Here is a 21,565-nt window from a genome sequence, read left to right as displayed (position 1 = left end):
GTAAAGCACAGCCAGATCGTATTGCATATAATAAAATCAATTACCTGTTAGTCAACACTTTCAAACATAAAAAACATATCCTACATATGTTTAGAATAAATGCAAAGTTTTCTAAGTTAATGAACTAAAACTCATCCATATAACATTAGTAAAAATCTACAAAATGCTAATAATATTGATATTACGTTAAATAGAATTTGCCCTCCTTCTGCTGAACCCGACCTAGAATACTTACCAAATAGTAACCAATTTAATAGTCAGATTTTCGATGCTCCTTTTACCTTTTGCGGAACTAAACTCGGTTCTAGAAAATGAAAAAAAGAATTTAGCTGCCGGTATTAGCGGTATCGATTATGAAACAATTAAAAACTTACCAACAAAATACAAACTTCTTCTGATAAATATTTTCAATATGATGTACTAGCGAATTATGTATAGCGAAAACATATATCCAAAGGCTGAGAAAAAATCATTTGTAATATTTATTGAAAAATCTAATAATACCGAAGTCACACCAATCTTTCTTACATTCAGTCTCTGTAAACTTTTTGAGTCGCTAATAAAAATCAGACTACAATGGTTCTGCGAATATTATGATATTTTACCTAAAAACAAATCAGGCTTTAGAAAATGTCGGTCATGTACAGATAATAATCTTGAGTTCTCTTTGAAAGCAGAAGAAGTTATCACACAAAAAAAGACTTAATTACAATTTTTCTTGACATTAATTACGTTTATGATAACGTTCAAAGTGATATCATACTAAATAAATTGGCTAAAATTGAGTGTTCTGAATTGATAATAAAATTTATAAAATTTATCATCCATGAAAAATTCGCCTACACGGATCTTGGAAAAGATGAATATAGAATTAGTTACAATGGTTTACCTCAAGGTGGAGTTCTTAGTCCCCTTTAATACCTCATTTATGGGAAAGATATCACTAAAGACATTCTCCAAAGCGTAACTATCTCACAATTTACGGATGATATTGGAGCGTATTGTAATCTTGGCTCAGCAGTAAAATCGAACTACAGGCATCCCTCGTTATTCGCGGTTTTGGTATTCGCGATTCACCTTATTCGCGGTTGCCCGAAATGTGCCTTCCCTTGTTATACGCGGAAAACTAACTTGTTATTCGCGGTTCGGTTTGCTGCAATATTCACTCAGATTGTAAATTTTCGTAACCCTGAAAGTTTGAAAATATTTTGTTGCGCACGTTTTTTAATCAAAATTTTGTTGTAAAATGGTACCAACTCCTAAAACACCTAAAACACCTAAAACGCCTAGAAGTAAAAAAGTTATGTCTTTAGCAGACAAACTTAAAATTTTGAATCTCATCCGAGATGGTGAAAAAATAGCTTGTATTGCGAAAATATTCAGTGTCAACGAATCAACTATTCACTCTATTCGGACGAACGAGGACAAAATTCGAAGCAGCTCTGAGATATTAGGCCAACATGCGACTTCGGTAAAAGTTGTTCGACGAAATACACTCGAGAAAACTGAAGAGATGTTGTTGATTTGGTTACAAGATTTGATCCATAAAAAAATACCAGTCTCTACAGCAGCTATAAGAGATCAAGCCATTCAGTACCACAACTATTTGAATACAAAATACGAAAGAAATGACGCTTCACAGTTTGAAATTTGCAGGTTAGTAGTGTCGTTATTAATCGTGAGATAAGTAAATAAATAAATAAATAAATAAATAAATAATAGGTGAAAGTGCAAGTGCAGACCACGAGGCTGCTCGCCACTTTCCTCCAATACTTCAAGAAACTATTTCTGAAAAAAAAATACGTGCTGGATCAAATATTCAATTGCGATGAAACGGGAATTTTTTGGAAAAGGATGCCGAATCGTACGTGGATTGCAAAAGAAGAAAAACGGGCTCCGGGATTCAAAGTCGCTAAAGATCGCTTCACTCTTTTATTCTGCGCAAATGCCTCAGGAGGTTTCAAATGTAAACCAATGCTGGTTTATCGTGCCGAAAATCCAAGAGTTTTAAAAGGAAAAAACAAAGATCACCTTCCTGTTTATTGGAAATCAAATAAGACTGCTTGGGTTACACAAGTAAACTTTGAACAGTGGTTCAAAGAATCTTTTATACCTAATGTGAAGCAATACTTGTTGAAAAAAAATTTAGCGTTCAAAGTGCTATTATTGCTAGACAATTGCAAAAGTCATCACAGCATAGCCGATATTCATCCTGACGTAGAAGTCATGTTTTTTCCGACGAATACAACTTCTCTCATTCAACCTATGGACCAAACCGTGATTGCGACTTTCAAAGCCTATTATTTGAGAAGAGTCATGAAAAAAATGCTACAAGAAGTCAATCATCATCGCACTTGTGACGGTTTCGATTCCACCTACGTTGTCAAAATGTTTTGGAAAAAATTTTCTATTCTCGATGCCATCTCTTTGGTTGAAGAATCATGGACAGAAGTTAAACCTACGACTGTGAGTGCTAGCTGGAAAAAAATTTTGTCGACCGTCGATGCTGAGACAGCCGTTGTGCCAGAATATCAAGAACCCGTGCAATCAATCATTCATTTAGCTCGAGAAGTTGGAGGTGAAGGTTTTGAAGACCTTCATGAACCCGAAATTTTAGAGGAACTTGTGATGCCAGTCAGAACAGATCTCAGCGCTGAAGAAGCAGAAGAGCTTATTGTGCCATTGCCTCAAGACAATCTTCAAGACAATAAAGACGTAGTTCCAACTGTATTTGGAGGAACAGTAATTTTAGAAATTATAAATTTATTAAAAACAGCTAAGGAAACAGCTATAGAACGTGACCCAATAGTAGTTCGGAGTCTCAATTTTAAGCATAACTGTGAAAAGGCAGTCGAAGTTTATGAAGATTTATATAAAGATGCGTTGAGACGTGCAAAACAATCTCGTTTGACAGACTATTTCAAATCCAATTGATTATTTTGTAATAATTTGTATATATTTTGATAAATAAATCTTATGTTTAGGAACCTAACCCCTCATTTCCCATAAGCGTAAGGTCTTGCTATTCGCGGTTTTGTTATTCGCGGTACCTCGACGGAACGTAACCCCTGCGAATAACGAGGGATGCTTGTATTAACTAAACGATTGTGACGACTAGCCGTAACTTAGTTTTTTTTAATTTAATTATTAAATATGACGAACGGAGTGGGAACCTTGCTGATTTCCCACGATGAAAACGCGTTCGAGATAAAGTGTTTATAGTTGCCCGAGCCTGCGTACTCGGCCTTACAATCGACGCTCTATCCTGCTTTGTCCCACGCGCATGTGTTGACAGGAGCCTACCATCATCGCGTATACTTCGTGAACTGTTCTCGCTCTGATAATGGAAGGGGATCATAAAAATGCAATTTATCTTTTTTTTCCCACCGAATTTTAAGAAAATATCCGTAATATTAAATAGATTTTCATCAATTTTGTAAGTTATTATAATGCGCATCTTTTTGTCACCGAATAACTAATAAATAATTTTATATTAGAACAATAATGTATTTTATAATAAATCGTAAAAGGTTTGGATTTTTCTGAATGTTTATAATAATCACTATGTATCGTTAAAATTAATTAAGTTTAGTACGATTTTGTATAAGTAATTATAAACTATAGCGTTACTCTTGCTCTTAAAAGTGGCACTCCGAGAGCCATCTCGTGAGAAAAGGGCCCAAGTCAAAAGGGGACCGCCCTTTCTCTCTCTGAAAATTCACGCCCACAGACCAATAAAGAAATCCTAGATATGATTAGAAAATTTCCCACCAATACAAAATTTGGCCGTTATCGCTTCATGGGCCTGAGGAAAGGGATTTCCACCCAACCACCCACTGCTTATAACAAGCTCTGTACAAGACTGGAGGGCGGTAGTGGAGTGGGCACCAGGAAGTGCCTAACAAGAAGTGATTACCAGTGAGTGAGTGCTGGAGGAAGCATCAAAGAAGAAAAAGTCAGCCAAAATTCAATTAAGAAGCCACCCAAGTATATTCAGAATATATAGAGAGAGAAAGAGGCCAAAGAGCAGAGAGAGCGCAGCCTTAATAATAAGTAATTAGAAAAAAATAAAAGTAAGTAAAATCTTATATCTGGCTATCCTTTTCTTTCTTTAAGCAATCCGCCCTTTTGTTTGGAAATTCATTAAGCGTGAGTCTGGTGAATTTTCATTAAAGTCCCTTAAGAACACATTAAGCGTGAGTCTGGTGTGTTCGTAATAACATTTGGTTATTACATTCCGCGCTAGCATACAGTTTTCTTAACGCAACAATATTGCTCGTCCCGGCTTATGTGTTACACGATAGCCAAATCAGAGCAACCCTGAGTTTACGCTTACTCCAAGCGTACCTGAGAGTGACCCCGACGTCACACGATGTAGTAACTAAAGCAGTAAATATAATGAATAAAAATTTAAGTGATATTGGCCTGTTCTTTAAATCGGAAAAAACTGTGTTACTTCACATCAACTCTAAACCAATTAACCAGGAAAATCAGAAACAGACATGGTAAACCATAAAGTAAAGTTTTCTGCTACACTTCGTTTTCTTGTTGTCACTTATGACTAAAAATTTTCTTTTTCTCCACATATACGAGGTGTGTTCAAAAAGGAAGGTGACTTTTCAAATTTCACGGGCAACGTACTTTCGATTATCGATTTTGTTGTTTTGTTATGTTGATACACTCTTCCCGAACATCTGTACCAAGTTTCAAGTGTATAGCATTTTTTGTTTGGTTGTGAGAGGCGTAAAGGTTATAAGTGTTTTGCGTGCTCGGCGATTTCTTGCTATCGAAAAATATGGATCAAAGGATTTGCATCAAATTTTGTGTAAAAAATAAAATAAAGTGCTCTGAAACACTTGAAATGTTGACGGTGGCATACGGTGAAACTGTTCTGAGTAAAAAAAATGTTTACAAGTGGTACAAACTATTCCAAGATGGCCGGGAAGATGCCAATGACGAGCCTCGCTCTGGACGCCCAAGCACGTCAACAACTGATGAAAACGTTCAAGCAGTGAAAAAAATTGTTCTGGAAAATCGTCGAATCACTATCAGAAAAGTTGCTGAGGATGTTGGTATATCGCTTGGCTCGTGCCATGAAATTTTTTTTAACGTTTTGGGCATGAGACGTGTGTCAGCAAAGTTTGTTCTGAAATTGCTAAATATTGACCAAAAGAACCGTCGCATGAGCATCGCTCAAGAACTGTTGAATGACGTCACCGATGACCCAGATTTACTCAAAAGGGTCATAATTGGTGACGAATCATGGGTATATAGTTATGATATCGAAACCAAAGTCCAATCGTCCCAATGGAAGAGCCCAGATGAGCCAAGACAGAAAAAAGCACGTCAAGTTCGATCAAATGTCAAAGTTTTGCTCACTGTTTTCTACGATTACCATGGCGTGGTATATCAGGAGTTCTTACCATATGGACGTACGGTCAATGAACAGTATTATCTTGAAGTTATGCGCCGTTTGCGAGAAGCAATACGAACAAAACGCCCAGAATTGTGGAAAAACAATTCATGGCTTTTGCATCACGATAATGCCCCTGCTCACTCATATTTGCTTGTGAGAGATTTTTTGGCCAAAAACAACACCACAATCATACCTCAGCCACCATATTCACCGGATTTGGCCCCATGTAACTTTTTCTTGTTCCCAAAACTAAAAAGACCTATGAAAGGACGGAGATTTGGAACGATTGAAGAGATAAAGACTGCATCGCTGGAAGAGCTCAAGGCTATACCGAAAAGTGCTTATGAGAAGTGTTTTGAGGATTGGAAAAACCGTTGGCATAAGTGTATTGTATCTGACGGGGAGTACTTTGAAGGGGACAACATAAATATTGATAAATAAATAAATATTTTTTCTTAAAAATACAAAGTCACCTTACTTTTTGAACACACCTCGTAGACTCACTTATTCAGAAATGTACAAACTGAGCCAATATCATTATATTTCTATGTGGTGAAAAATTGAGTTCTGATCCAAACATTCTGATCATCACACTATACAGGGGCTTGAATAGATCAATTATTGACTCTGTTGTTATATCTATTTTTCTAAAGATATAAAGCATGTAGAAGCCTTGGAGAAATTTCAATATGCATGTCTAAGAACGTGCATAGGATACCGATTATCGACCCCGACAAATGTTATTTTAGCCGAATCAAAGTTATAATCAATAATTTAGCGCAGAAGGTTCCTCTGTAAATGTTACCTTACTAAAATTTTGTCCAATACAAATCTAAACATACATAATACTATTCAATATTCGGCTCCAAAAATCATTAAAGCTCAAAGTGATAAAAAATTCCTGTTATGAATAGATTGTACAGATGAAATCTTAAAACTAAAAATCAAAGCTTTTAAAAAATTCAATATATATCTATTCGACTACAAAGATATAACAACAAGTATCAATATAGACATAGAGTTAGATAGAAAGTTAAAAATGAGTAACGATCCAAATTTTAAGGTAAATGAATTCATAAATAAATATAATACCTATTCATTGTATACAGACGGCAGTAAAAATCAGAATAACTCAGTTGGATTAGCATGTTACAATGCATTTCAAGATACCTGTACAGGGTAAGCGATAACCAACAATGCTTCAATATTTACAGCAAAAAGTATGGCAATTCTCAAAGCACTACAAGCAATCCAAAAAAGTAAAAATACAAATTTCACAATATTCACTGACTCACTGAGTGTTTTAGATAGTTTTCAATCAGTTAAAATAAGTATTAAAAAAAAACTACTACATCTTCAAAATTAAACAATTTTACAATGCATTAATCAAGAGTAGTCCAACTAAAGTAATTCGATTTATATGGATTCCATCACATGTTGTAATTGTAGGTAATGACAAAGTAAATACGCTTACCAAATCATTCACTAGAAAAAAAGCATCTAAGACTTTTCCTATTCTATTCATAGACTTGTTTTACAAATTTAGAAAAGAGTCCCTTTGTAATACCAATAATTTCTGTTTAATTAATAGTTTTAAAGGAAAAAAAAATACCTTAACTTGTATTTTAATTATTATTCTAAACCGTGGTATTACAATAGCAGTCGACCGAGAAAATTCATAGTTTCAATTAATAGATGTAGAGCCAATTACTATAATGTAGCCTTATCTCTAGCTAGAGTTAATATAATAGATTCTGATCTATGACCACATTGTGATATGAAAGTCGAAGAGAACCTGAACCACGTGATATGGCAATGCCCTCTATTCCAGGACCAAAGAAAAAAGTTAACAAATAAAATTTGTAAAAATAAAAAATTACTGCCACTGAACATGAACAATATTCTAATATTTCCGAACTCATATACGAGGTGTGATCAAACAGTAAGGTGAATTTTTATTTTTCTCAAAAAATATTTATTTATTCATCAATTTTTATTTTATCTCCTTCAAAGTAATCCCCCTCGGATATAATGCACTTGTGCCAACGCTTTTTCCAATCCTCAAAGCATTTCAAAAAATCATTTTTTGTGATCTTGTTTAGTTCATCCTTCGATGCCGTCTTTATCTCCTCAATCGTGGCAAAACGCCGTCCTTTCATGGGCCTCTTCAGTTTTGGGAACAAGAAAAAGTCACAGGGGGCCAGATCTGGGGAATACGGTGCCTGTGGCATCGTTACTGTGTTGGTTTTAGCCAAAAATTCGCGCACAAGCAACGATGTGTGAGCAGGGGCGTTATCATGGTGCAAAAGCCAATTTTTATTTTTCCACAAATTCGAACGTTTCTGGCGGATTGCTTCGCGCAAATTCCGCATAACTTGCAGGTAATATTCCTTATTTACTGTTCTACCCTGTGGCAAGAACTCATGATGCACCACGCCCCTGCAGTCAAAGAAAACTGTAAGCAAAACCTTTACATTTGATCGAACTTGGCGTGCTTTTTTTGGTCTTGGTGATCCAGAATGCCTCCACTGGGACGATTGAGTCTTAGTCTCGACGTCATAACCGTATACCCATGTTTCGTCACCTGTTATAACCCTGTTGAGTAAATATGGATCATCGTTGACGTCATTCAGTAGCTCTTGGGCGATGCTCATGCGACGTTTCTTTTGGTCGAAATTGAGCAATTTCGGAACAAACTTCGCTGACACACGTCTCATGTCTAAAACACTCGACAAAATTGATTAGCACGAACCAAATAAGATGCCAATATCATCAGCAATTTCTCTAATGGTAATTCGACGATTTCCCAACACTATTTTCTTCACTTCTTCAACATTCTCATCAGTTGTTGATGTGCTGGGGCGTCCAGAACGAGGTTCGTCGTCGGTGTCTTCTCGGCCTTCTTGCAAGAATTTATACCACTTGTAAACATTTTTTTGGCTTAAAGTAGACTCACCGTAAGCCACTTTCAGCATTTCAAGTATTTTGGAACATTTGATTTCATTTTTCACACAAAGTTTAATGCAAACTCTTTGATCCATGTTTTTAGACAGCAGCAAATCGTGGAGCACGCAAAACACTTCTAACCTTGATGCCTCTCACAAACAAACCAAACATACTACAAAGCTGAAATTTAGAACGTATGTTCTAGACGAGTGTACCGACATAACCAAATAAAAAAGTCGAAAATCGAACATACGTAGCCCGCTAAATTTCAAAATTCACCTTACTTTTTGATCACACCTCGTATATGTAAAGAAATAGTGAACTTCTTAGATTCTGTACACAAACAAGTTTAGACTACGCTAGTCATAAATAATTTGTATGGAAATAAGAAAAATTTTAAATAATCATGTAAAATAAAACTATGTAGTATATTATTTATGTAATGTAATTATATTTAATAAAGTTTATATGCTGATATAAGGTTTTAAATAGCCCTCAAAAGCACTAATATAAAAAAAATATCATTCTCAAAGTTGGTGCATGAGGTGGTATTTATTGAGGAAAATGAAATTCGTGGTAAGCAGTTTTCGGTGGCCTAAATCATTTTTTAAGTATTTTTAATTATTTTTTTTAAATATGTAATAAAAGCCATAAATTTTTATATAATAAAAGCTATAAATTTTATTATATATGTAATATACGAGTATATTAAGTTGTGCTTTAAAAATAAAGATAAATAAGCCAATAATTTTTATTAATCAAATCCTTCTCTATACTATTTCGTTTCTACATCTTTCCTTCGCGTATGAAGTATTGAGATCTGTTAGGCCCTAAACTACTGCACTTCACCCCCATTTAAATACTTGTAGTCCTCTTAATAAGAAATTGCTGAGCGTAACCCCTGCCCTCATTAGCGACTTTGATTACTTATTTAAAATCATTCTCCACTAAGTTTTGGTGCCCGTTAATCGACTTTTGCCGTAACAATGCCACGCTCATTTCCGGTTTTTATACCAAAAAGAGCGACCTGAGAACTACGTCTATTTCTGACGTACCTAAAAGATGATAATTTATTGCACCCCGACAATTTACCTGTCATATATGCATTTTATGAAAAAGTTGCTAAAGACGTTTTGGTCATAAATTAAGCAATAGTGTATAAAAAAATTTTCATTGAAAATAAACCATTTTTAAAATAATCCCCTTATAAAAAAGTGATGGAAGTCATATTGAAGCATTTTATTCGCGATTTTATTGGCCCAAAAGAAAAAAACCGCGAGAATTCAAATTGATTTTAGTTGATTTTTTATTTCAGATTTAATTTAATTTGTTTTTAGCAAAAAAATATAATCTTTCGTTCATCATTTATGATCATAATGTAGTTCATTGTTTATCAGTTTTATCCCTTATGAAAAAGTGATGGATGCCACGATGAAGCATATTGTGATCTGATGTGTCTATAATGTAACTAAACTTTCAAAGAAATTGATAATATAAATGCGAGAGTTCAATAATAAAAAAAAGGGGGGGTTTGACTGGATAAAGCTGGGCAAGGTCTTGAAATCACAACTATAATAATAATGAAGAAGAAAACCAAGTATCAGTATGTTTATTAACAAATTCAAAGTAAATTTTCTTATAGTAGCCTAAAAACTAAAACTCAATTGCATGTGAAAAAAAAAGAGAAAAAATAAGCCGTAAATAAATTATAACTAGGAAAATTACAATGGCGCCAATAGAAACTTTCGCCGACTACAGTTGAGATAACGGAAAATACACATGTATTAGCGGATGCATCCGAACTCGCGCGCATATAGAGCTCTCATACTCACGCTGGTATACCAAGTGCAAACAAGAAAAAAAACAATGTTGATCGCAGAAGGTGGCCCACACTTACGCGTTCTGGTACTCCAACGTCTTGGAGACAGGTACAGCCTTTGCACCAGGACCGCGTTGGACTGCTTACTGCATGCAAGCAGCGCTGTCGCAAAGATGGGACCTTGGAGCCGCTGCTGTTTCGCGCTGTGGCGCACAACGAACGCACTCCACGAAGCTGCAATTGCTTTGCCCGGATCAATAATGATGACACAACACACCCTAGAATCTGACACGGTATCGCAATAACAAGAACACGAAGATTCGCGGATCGCTACAATATTACAGAGCTCGGGTTGCTACCGCACGCGTCGGACTCCCGCACGTTAGTGAAAAGTCTTAGTCTGACGTCTTATTTTGAAACCTCTGCCAAGTGGGCGTCTCTTTTCCTTTTGGCCCCTTGCAGGGGGTCCCATTAGTGAGCAAAGGAAGAGTGACCCCGCGCACTCTCCTTGGGCCGATGGACATCTGGCTAAGGTGTGTTGGAACCCTTTTGTTTTTGAGCCCGCACACCGAACAGCGAGACTGGGTCTCCTTTATCGCTGTTCGGTGATTTATGACGGCTGACAGTTTAGGTGGCATATGCCACTCGTTTCGGTCGCGGGAACTGTCTGAGTTTTCCCCAATATTAACAGATTAACGAAGAGAGAAGGATGTTACGAAACACGTGTGAACAACATGAACACGTGGACCACGTCGCGAGCGCAGACAGCGCGAACATGATGGCTGAGATATAATTACGTGATATACTTATGTTGCGGAAAATAAGCATATAGGTGTGGTTTTGAGTTGAGATTTTACTAATAAAAATTCACATCATCATAATTTATCATAGGGATAATTTTTAAGATAAAGAAGTAAAAAAGTAGACTGTAATATTGTTTATACACTCATAATATGAAACTAACAACGAAGAAATCGTTTCATACAAATAATATAGGTTGAAATTGCTCTAAATATTTTCTATTAATAATCGAAAATTTGGTTTTTGAATGTGTAAAACAAAAGTTGTAATGTTGCAATCTTTATTCAAAAAGTAGAATAAAAGTTTAATAATAAATTAACCCGTTGAGAAAAAAATAATATAAAATTATATTTATTGCAGTTTTTGATATAATAAATCATAAATTTGAAAACGTGTTTCATCACTAATACACATTTTCCGCTGTGATATGGGTTTTTAAACAAAATTGAAAAATCTACCTTTGAAAAAAGTAATTTGTTAAATATATTAATATTGATATAACAATAAGAAATAAAAAAGAAGGTAAAAACGCATAAAGCTTATCTAAACCTTCTAAACCTATATATTTTTATTTTCCTGTATGAAAAAGTGATGCTGAGTGAAGTAATTTTATTTATGACCTGATTGACTGAATTTCATCACGTGTGTCACAATTATGAGTAAATCGGTCATAATAATAAATCGAAGTACTTTACATCTATCAATCCAAATAAGTATAATAATTTGTAGGCATTAAAATGTAAATTACTTCCACATTCTCTCAATGGCCTAACCTTAAAGAAATACGATCACTTCAATTGCATTTATTTATTGGACATATAAATTAATTGAATATATCTTTATTGTAAAGTTTAACTTCGGATAAATATGATCAATATTGAGAAGAATGGTAAATTGATATTTTATATGAAATTCTGCGAATTTATTTCGGTGCAGTCGGCACCGTTAATTTATTTTAAATAAATTTTGAAATTTAATTTATAAATGTAAACAAACTCTCCAAATGGTTTCAGATGAACAATGGAAAAAACAGTTAAATTAAAATAATATATCTGTTGATATAGAGAAATCCTATGGAAAGCTTGATACCATGAACCAATACGTTAAAAAATAAACAAAATTAAATTGTTAGGCGCAGCTGATGGTTCTATCCTATCCTTATCCTTGCCTTATATTTATTTTTATTTTTTATTTTTATACTTTTTACATATTTTATTCCTATCTTATTTTTAAAAAAAGATGAGTCGCTGACATCCAGCGTTGTGATTTGTTGATGCAAAAATAGAATAGAAAAATAGATCGCGAAATTTTGAATTTTCCTATACTTTGAAATATTATTATTATTATATATCAAAGAGTGTAAGATTTCTATTTTAGCGATAAATTTAATTTATGAATAATTAACATGGATAATAAACTGCAAGAATGGAAATATGTTAGTAAATTGGTTTAAGAACATAATACGTTATGTTTTGAAATTATTTGTAAAAATTGTTAATTTTATAACCATCTCTGATACTACAATCAATATCGTTGTGTTAAAATTTGGTAGAAAGAAAAAGAGAATGAATAAAAATAAAATAGAGACTACGTATTTATCTTTTGTATATTTTAAATTAAAACGTATGCGAACAAAGGAAATTAATTATCAAAATGTTAAACCCGTTAAATTAGAAGAATATTCACGGGTGTTTTCATAGTGGCAGCAAAAAGTACATGATGTTAAATGTATTATTTATACTAATATAAGATTGGAGCCATAATCACTACTATTGAATAATAGTATAATAGTATAATAGCATTATTGATCTTAGGTCGAATTAATCTTTTGAATAATTTTTCCGATATATCTTGAAATGAGTAAAAGTTCATCGATTTTTGAGAAAAAATGGGTGCATGTTCTATTTTTATTCATCAATAAATATTGACGTATGTAGTCTATTTTAAACAGCATGACTTATTCGTGTCCATTGAAATCTTGAAGTTGACATGTAAAAGGTTCAAATAATGTAATAAATAATAGTAAAACATTTAAAAAAGCGCGCGAAGCGCGTTAAATAACACTAGTTTATTTAAATAATGCAATTTCAAATAAAATTTTCTGTTATATTTACTAAATCTAAGTGTGGATTCAGATGCACCCGCTGAAAACTTTGAATTTCATAGAGAAGTCTATCCAAACGCTAGACTAAAATATCCATTTGTGCTATGAGAAAAGAAAACGTAGATATCTCAAAATAGGAAAATGTAGCTATTTGCCCTAACCCATTCATCCCTCGCTTCTATCTTAGTTTTCTCCTCCACACCTCTTACTATGCTTTCTCTTTACCCTCAGTTGAAGAACTCAACTGTTGATCCCCCCTCCCTTTTTGCTAGATTGCCATGGTTCCAACAGTAGCCGCTAAGATTACCCCAATAAAATCCAGGACACAGCCAAGCAAATCTTTAGCATTCTCCCTTCTAATCTCTACAATACACTCCAATGCCGGGAATATTAGTTGGGCATGGCCCAATTATTAACAACTACAAAATCTGACCAATACGTGTCTGGTATCGGGCGTGTATTCTCGATAATCAAAACCAGGTAACACCGCGTCCGAATACAACTCCAAATTCATCAGAAAATTGATACGCTCGATCCGACGATCCAGCCCAAATTCTCTAAACCTCTCTCTCGTCAACACTCCCTCTTCGCTTCCCACGATCCCATGTTCACTGTCTCTCTTCATCTGCAGTCGTCGACCACTCCTGGCTCCGCTAATTTCCTAGATTATCACATCTCAAACAGGGAAAATCGGCAAGACACTGCGTACACACACACTTCTAGCCTGAGGTGGCGAACGGATGATGGTAAGAGCCATCGAATGAATCGGTGAACACCGACTTAACCGTGATTCTCCGTTACACAGCATTAATGATTATATATTATGTCTAACGGAGAATCTCGGCTAGGCCGATTTCGTCTGTTTGGCTATCGCAAATATCCGCGCGCCGCACCAAGCTAAGAGTGTGTGCGTGTAGCACGCACACTCATGCTTGGATTTTTGTTTTCAAGGTGCTCTATACGAGCTGAGCTGACGGCTGGAGCGATCGAGATGGTGCGGAAGAGAGAGAGAAAGAGAGAGAGAGCACTCTAGTTGCGGATCATCGCGGAAAATTTAAGGAGAGAGTATTTGCTGGGCTTTAGCAGAGAGAAGGTCACGCGCGCGGATTTCGTTTCGTTTTCGGAGACACGCCCGGTGCTCGGACGAGAATTGGAGTATTGTGGCTGGGTCGCGTCCAGCCGTGTCCCGAAGGATACCCGGCACCGGTGCCTGTGGGTAACCGGGTGTGCGCGTGAACGGTCTTTGTCACTGCTGCAGTACGGAGCAACCGAAGGGCAGCGGAAGCAACAACAACAATCAACGAGCGAAAAACAGTTAGGCAGCAATATTAAGAGAGCGAATGAGAGGATGAGTAAGAGAACAAACAGCGACGACAATAACACCAGCGAGGCGGTCAGCAAGAAGGAGCGCACCAGTGACGTCAGACTGCGAAGCGTTCTAGCCGTCAGAGAGGCTGAAGGTCGCGGTCGGTGCCGTGTTTTCTCTTATCTCTCTCTCTCTTACATGTTTGGGTGCCAGCTGATGGGTGTGTAGTGCGGCAGATCTGCCAGCTACTCCGTTAATGAAATAACGGCGGAAATTGTTTATCGGACATTTGTTGTAATAACTAGTTTTAAACAGGGAATCGGCAGGCTAACGAGCCACCGATTCACCTTTGCGTTCATATTTATTATTGTGGCGCTCGTATTATATAGGCGTGAGATCGCCGTCTTGTAGTCGATTGTTGACGATTAAAGGATTAGTGTGTTAATCTCGTGTTGTATTTATTCGCCGCTGTATCACTCCTCACCCCGACTTCTAATCTGTGCGTTTAACGTGGTTGTGCTCGACGTGTTATCCAGTTGTGGGAACGTACTTTGCTTCCCGAATCCCCAAATAAATAATTTGTGCGGACGGCCGCGAGTTACCCAGCCGGGAACGGTCGCATTTCGCCGTTACATATACTTTGTTCCAGAATGTTACTATATATGAAATTTTTGCATAGGGTGAAGCTTATTGTAACGTGTCAATTGGTATACAAACAATTGCAAATAATTTAAGATCCTATTTAAAAAATCGATGATCTTTCACGGTCATTATCTATTAAAGAATATTTTCTTATCGAGGCAATTTTAATACAACAATTTATCTGCGATGTTACTACGTCAAAAATTAATACGAGACGTAGGACAATTATGCCAGATGGTTGTAAAACAATTTTATTAAAGAGCTTTCGGTATGCGGTAAATAAACTATTTTGAAAATTCAACAAGGAAATGAAATGTCTTATAGAAAAATAGACTAGAGATAAAAGTTTCAAAAATATTATAAAAACAAATACAAACCAAAAATAATATCTCACTTCATGTTAATTTTGAAAAAATTAGTGTAAATAACAGTTATAGGGTTTTCTTTTAATATACGAGTATCGCGATTTAACTTGTACTTTTAAAATTTCTTTGGCTTCTTTTAAGATCTGCAGTTGAATGTCATCATGTTTATTTATAATTTATACTATGATGTAGATTTATTTGTACTAAATATGATATAAGTTTTTGCAGTTGACGTATTCTAGAAAAGAAAACCTTCAATTTATTTTCATTGAGATCTGGATTTCCAGCACGTCATTCGATATCAATCGCTAAGAAGATCTCCTGATTTAACATCAAATATCAGTTTCTGAATGAAGTGAATTTGCCGCACGTCTTTGTTAGATCATATATGAAACCATATCTTTTATTAGAGATCGATCTACTAAAAAGGGCTTTCGAATTTATTTTACAGGAAACAAGATACAGTTCCGTACAAACGAGCTTTCAACGATATTCAATTATTAAATTTATGGTAAAGTAATTTATATTTATTAACAATTAAGCCACGGACTCCTCCAACTGTCCACTGGGCTACATTCGCATAACGATTATAATTAAATTCATATGTTATTAATTGATTTTTTTTTTATTTTTGAGAATATCAAGACTTTATATACTATATTTTGAAGCTCCTTTTTAACGTCACGAAAATCTCCATCCAGTACCCAAATATCTCCATTAATTATCAATTTTCATAAAACTTCTTTACTTTTCATCAGAATATTCATGATTTCAGCCACACTAAAGCTAGCAGAAAATGATTTTCTTACGTATACAACGAATTTTCTTTAAAGAACAAATGGTAAATGATTTCCAAACTCGACTAGAATAAGATTTTATCTGCTATTTTTTGTTTGAATTCTTGAAATATGTACTTTCTACTATCAATTCCAATTGATTATCTCTCCAATTATGTAGAACTTTAACTACTGGAGTATTTTGACGGAATAACTTTTCTCTAGTCATTCTGTTAACGTCAAAACTAATAAGTAGTACTTCTTTTTAAAAAGATTTTAGATTTAAATTGCTAAAATCTAAAAATTGTTGTTCACGATTTAGACCTAGAATAGCACAAATAATTTTGTTTGAATTTTCATTGACCAGTTAGAATAAGAAAACAACCAAAGCTTGAATGATATTTCCAGATTTTACGACTTTTAAAGATACCATCATATCGCGTAAATCAATTAAATTTTTCCAGGTGAATTCAGCTATAACTACTATTACACATTTTTCAAGTTTGAACAAAATTTCTAACTTTACCATAAATCTCAAAATCTACACGAATAGATAATCATTTGAGGAAGCTAGTTGATCCTCAAACTAGTATAATACTTATCGTAGCATAAACGTCAATAAAATTCAGCTAGTCTTCATAAAATTTTCTATCGTTAGGTGTTTCAAGCTTCATTTATTACCTACAGGTATATAGATGTTTCTATAGGCATAAAATTTTATTAAAGTATCAATTGAAATGAAGACAAGTTTATTCAAACCAAACAAATTCGACTTCTCCTTTCAACTTTGGATCCTAAATAGATTCTGAAATTTCTTCAGTCATTGATGATGGTTGAAAAGATTAAAAATGAAAAGATAGGATTTGAGAAAATATTTGTGCTATATTGAATTATTATGAACCAGTTGATGTAGATTTATTTAATATATTTACGTGTGTGACTAGCCTTACTTTTAATAACATTTCAAATATACTGTAATATTAAAATCTCCTGTTTCATTAAAAGTTTTCCTAAAGATTGATATTTCTTCAATTGACACTAACGTTTTTTTGTATCCAGTTAATTTGTGTAAATAAATATCACAACCAGTACATTTTTTATAATTTTCTTTTCTTTCTTTTTCTGACATCCTTATCTGTAACAGACGAAAATTACGATTTTGAAATCATAAAACAAATCATAATGTAGCTAATATATTTCGTAGATTAATATTAACCCTTTATGGCATATATTTGTCAGATGAATGATTTATTTATGATAATTATTATATTATAAAATTAATTTAGGTAAAGGTGGAGCAAAATGGCCCGCACAGACTAATATTTAAATAATCATAAAACTATAAAAAATTAAAGTATATTATAATAAAAACACTAGTTTATAAACGTAAGTAACAAAAGTTGTTATAATAAATATTTTTTCAGATAAAATCTTCTAGTTTGAACAAAAATAAATGAAAAGTTGTTACGTTCAGTCAAAAGTCATTGAACATTTCACTTTATAAATAAAAATTTTCGTTCGATTATGCCAAATGATACTGTTGTATGCAAATTAAGTGAATTATCTCAACTAAGTAATATACATCCACTGGCAATGTATTCTGTATGTTTTAGATTTGACTCAAGTTAAAATAAATACAAGTATAGGTTGCAAATCCGGGCAGAAATAGAAACTATTGGTAACGTATTGCACGTATATTGACATAAAGTATTGGAAATGTATTAGAAATATATTGGCGAAAGCTATTAGAATGAAATTATCTACATATTTGTTTATGCGACGTTTATAAAAGCGAGCTAAGTACTGTCTCAGTTTTTAGTCTGTTCTGCTGAGCCTAACGCGACCAGGCACATAGCGCGCACTGATAACGATTATTGTTATTCAAGTTGGAGAAATAAATTATTACACTAACTTATCAATTATAACTTTATCATCATTTTTTTTGAGCTTATTTAATAAAACATTAAAAATTATTATTGTTAAATAAATCCACTTATTAACCCTAAATTTAAGTAAAAATATTGCTGAAAGGGAAAGGGAATGAAATAATGCAAGTGCATGATTCAACACAAGATATTGAAGCTCTGGTCCTGATGAGTAGTAATGAAAAGATGGAAAACATAGAAAACAATTCGAATAAAATTCACGAGGGAAAGATTTTGTAGGATAATATAGAAAATGATACCAAAACTTTCGTAAATCTGTTAAATAAATTTTTCAAACCTGAAGGGCTCGTGACATTGCAAAACGAACTAGCAAATGACCCATCAAAGATAGAAGTCCTAATTAGTTATATAAATGTAGCGTTGGGCAATGAAATAACTTCCTTAATGATGAACAAACAGAAAACTATGACTATAAATAATATATAGCAAACAATAAATATATTTCTTTTTATATAGAAGATTTTCCGAATGATTTTGATTTAATTGAAGATGCAAATTTCAATGTTGATGGCAAAGAGATTTTACACGCAGATAACATAAATTTTATTAATGAAAATCATGCAGAATAGGAAAAAATATTACGTGTCACAAAAACAAAAGAAAGCAACTGCGAAAAAATGAATGGCTCTTTCATCAGCCGTAAAAACTCATTGGAAGTCGAAAAATAGCTGTTTCTGTAGTTTGCATGGGATATACGCTATGGCTGATAATTTTTTTTTTCTTTGAATCCAATCAGTATTTTTGTTATTCATCAAAAGTTATTCATTAAAAAGTCGTTGTAAAAAATAAAATAAATCCCGCATTAGTTTTAAAATTCGGTTCATGGTTGAGTTAATACCGATTTTAATTGTTTTTTGTGGTAAGGCTTATTGATCTACGAGATGTACGGTCATAATTAATGATATTCAAATACTTAAACGAAATTTCAATTATCCATCTTTATCAATGACAGAAGCTCAACTAAAACTGCCTCAATATTGGGATCTCACATTTTTCAATATTCGACACACTTCAGTGGTCAACCATGTTACTCTCTATGCTTAATAGTAACATAAAACTATTCAAAATTAACCTAAATGACCCTCGATGCAAATAAAATAGAATAGTTGTAGGTTAATATCAATTTCTTTAAGTGAAACATAACATAAGACATAAAACCTGTGAGTGATATGACGAAAATATTTTTGAATAGTCGTAACTGTCAGTGACTGTGCCGCTATGTATTTATTATGAAAAATAAGTGGTATTAATTATTTCAAACTAATTTGAGAAATTCAAATAAAATTTTTACTATTGCGCGTAATCTTTGAATAAAATATAAGGCTTAGTTTAAATAATAATTAGATTTTATTAACAAATCAATTAACAAGTGCACAATTGAACCACTATAACAATTAAAAAATGTTAAACTCTTGGTACAAATGATTTTAGTGCTTCGTCAATGACAGTAGAAATAGTTAAAGATTATCAAATAGTCAGCACCAATAGCTTCGAAGTATACGAAGGTCAAACTGGCCTAGAGCTGGAAAGCTAGAGCTGATTTAGAGCTTGAAAATATAAGCCGGCTCCGAGTTCTAACCCTTGTTATCTATTAAACTGGACGTACACTTTTCACAATATTTTACGGGCAATGGAAGCAATAGTCGAGATAAGAATTTGCGCGAAGGTAATTGTCAGAATCCGGGCGTCGAAATGAAGCAAATAAGTTAGATATTAAGCGTCTTTATTAAGTGTGAGATAGAACTCCTGAGAGGTATCCACACGGAACGATGTTCATTCTAGACTGAACTGTTGCTCTGCCATGGTTCTTCGTATTTATGCCCTTTATTAAAAATAGGAACGCTCATTAGAAAATACATTAGGAACTAGAAAATATAGTTTACATAGTATGATTTGGTGCGAAGAAATAGCCATTTGCGAGGAGATGCATCTGAGCACGGAAAGACATTTAGAAAATACATTAGGAAAGAGATTTAAAAAAATACATAGTTTACACAGTATAATTTAATGCTAAGAAATAGCCATTTGCGAAGAGATGTGCCTGAGCGCGGAAAGAGGCATCTGAGTAAATAGTAATAAAAAAAATGTGAAGGTACCCTGACCCTGTTATAAGATGTCGATGCAGAGATGGTTAGCTTTCTATTTTTTTACATTTATATTTAGTTCGGAGAGGAGCGTACTGCCTTGTTTAACAATTTCCTCCTTCGGATGATTTTTGTCCTCAAGAATCTTCTAAAATATTATTATATTGAGATGGAGATACTTTGCGCTGTAAAAAAAGCGAATTGGTGATAGCATCTGTATGAGTTGAACTACCGGCAGTATTAACGTTAGAGCATGCGAATAAGTTATTACATTGGAGGTAGTCGCTCGGTTATGACAATAACAATATTATTATTATTATTATTATTATTATTAACCAGAGTATAGTACAAAATATTACAACAAGTAGTAATAATTATACAATTATACATTACAAATTTGTAACCCGGCAGAGGATAAACCTGTTCGCTGGTCTGGTATTTTAAAACTACTAAACACTTAAAGAAAATTAAGAAAAAAAACAAAAAACTTAAAACTAAGAGTTGGTTTGTATAATAGATTATACTATTTCACAAATGAAGTATGGCTTAATATTGGTAGCAAGAATGCTTCCAATAAAAGCTTACTTCACTAATATCTTAAATTTTGTTCTTCTATCTCCAATATCTGATTAACATTTGTCTGGCCGTTACGATTGTCGTCATTGATGCTTTCATTTTTCTTGCATATGATATTCTTTCATATGTATTTAGTCTAGCTGGACAAGTAAGTCCTGTAGCACACGTGACTCTATAATGAGGGAATAATTCAGTATGTTGTTTATGTGAATCGCATTTACATGTTGCTGTGAATACTATGTCATCTAAGACTATCAAATCTTTATATTTAGGTTGTTGTTCCAGTGAGTGCAATGAATTAGTGAAAGTTTGATATCCTCTGATACCTCTATAAAAGTATAATAATGCTTTATTGTTTCCAAGATAATTGATGTCTCCATAGGTCATTCGAATATTATTTGTTTGTTGAATCGGTTTTCCTGATGTATTTTTTGGTTTACTTGTTTCTATTTGCATACTATTGTTGTCTGCAATGTCATCTATTTGTTTAAATACTGTTTCTATGGGTTTATATCTTACTTTATCTATATTTGGTTCTTTGAGAACTTCTTTGTTTTCTTCTTTTATGAAATGTATATGTTTTTTACCAATTAATTGTTTGTATGTGCAGTATTCACATTTATTAATGAAATGTATGTTGGTTGTATCTGTTTTTGTTAGAATGTAAGTTTCGTTTCTTTTTCCCTCTTTGAATCCGTTTTTTGTTTTGGTATTAATAGTTATCCGTTGTAAGTTCCATGCTATGTCAATCACATTTGCAATTGTTTCAATTATTTTTCTGTAG

The 21,565-nt window shown here is 33.7% G+C and overlaps 1 protein-coding gene across 1 annotated transcript; it reads left to right on the top strand.

Moving 5' to 3' along the window:
• The first annotated feature begins 1,246 nt into the window (after positions 1-1,246).
• LOC131667888 (tigger transposable element-derived protein 1-like) lies at positions 1,247-2,934 on the top strand. Its single transcript, XM_058941639.1, has 2 exons — positions 1,247-1,678; positions 1,723-2,934. Exons 1-2 carry the CDS (start codon positions 1,247-1,249, stop codon positions 2,932-2,934), a joined length of 1,644 nt encoding a protein of 547 aa, XP_058797622.1.
• The last annotated feature ends 18,631 nt before the right edge of the window (positions 2,935-21,565 follow it).

This window comes from Phymastichus coffea, unplaced genomic scaffold (assembly GCF_024137745.1).
Source record: "Phymastichus coffea isolate CEN01 unplaced genomic scaffold, Cenicafe_Pcof_1.1 PCOF00005, whole genome shotgun sequence".
NCBI classification, from domain to species: Eukaryota; Metazoa; Arthropoda; class Insecta; order Hymenoptera; family Eulophidae; genus Phymastichus; species Phymastichus coffea.
Note: the sequence above shows the minus strand (reverse complement) of the source record. Positions and strands in the feature narration are given on the sequence as shown.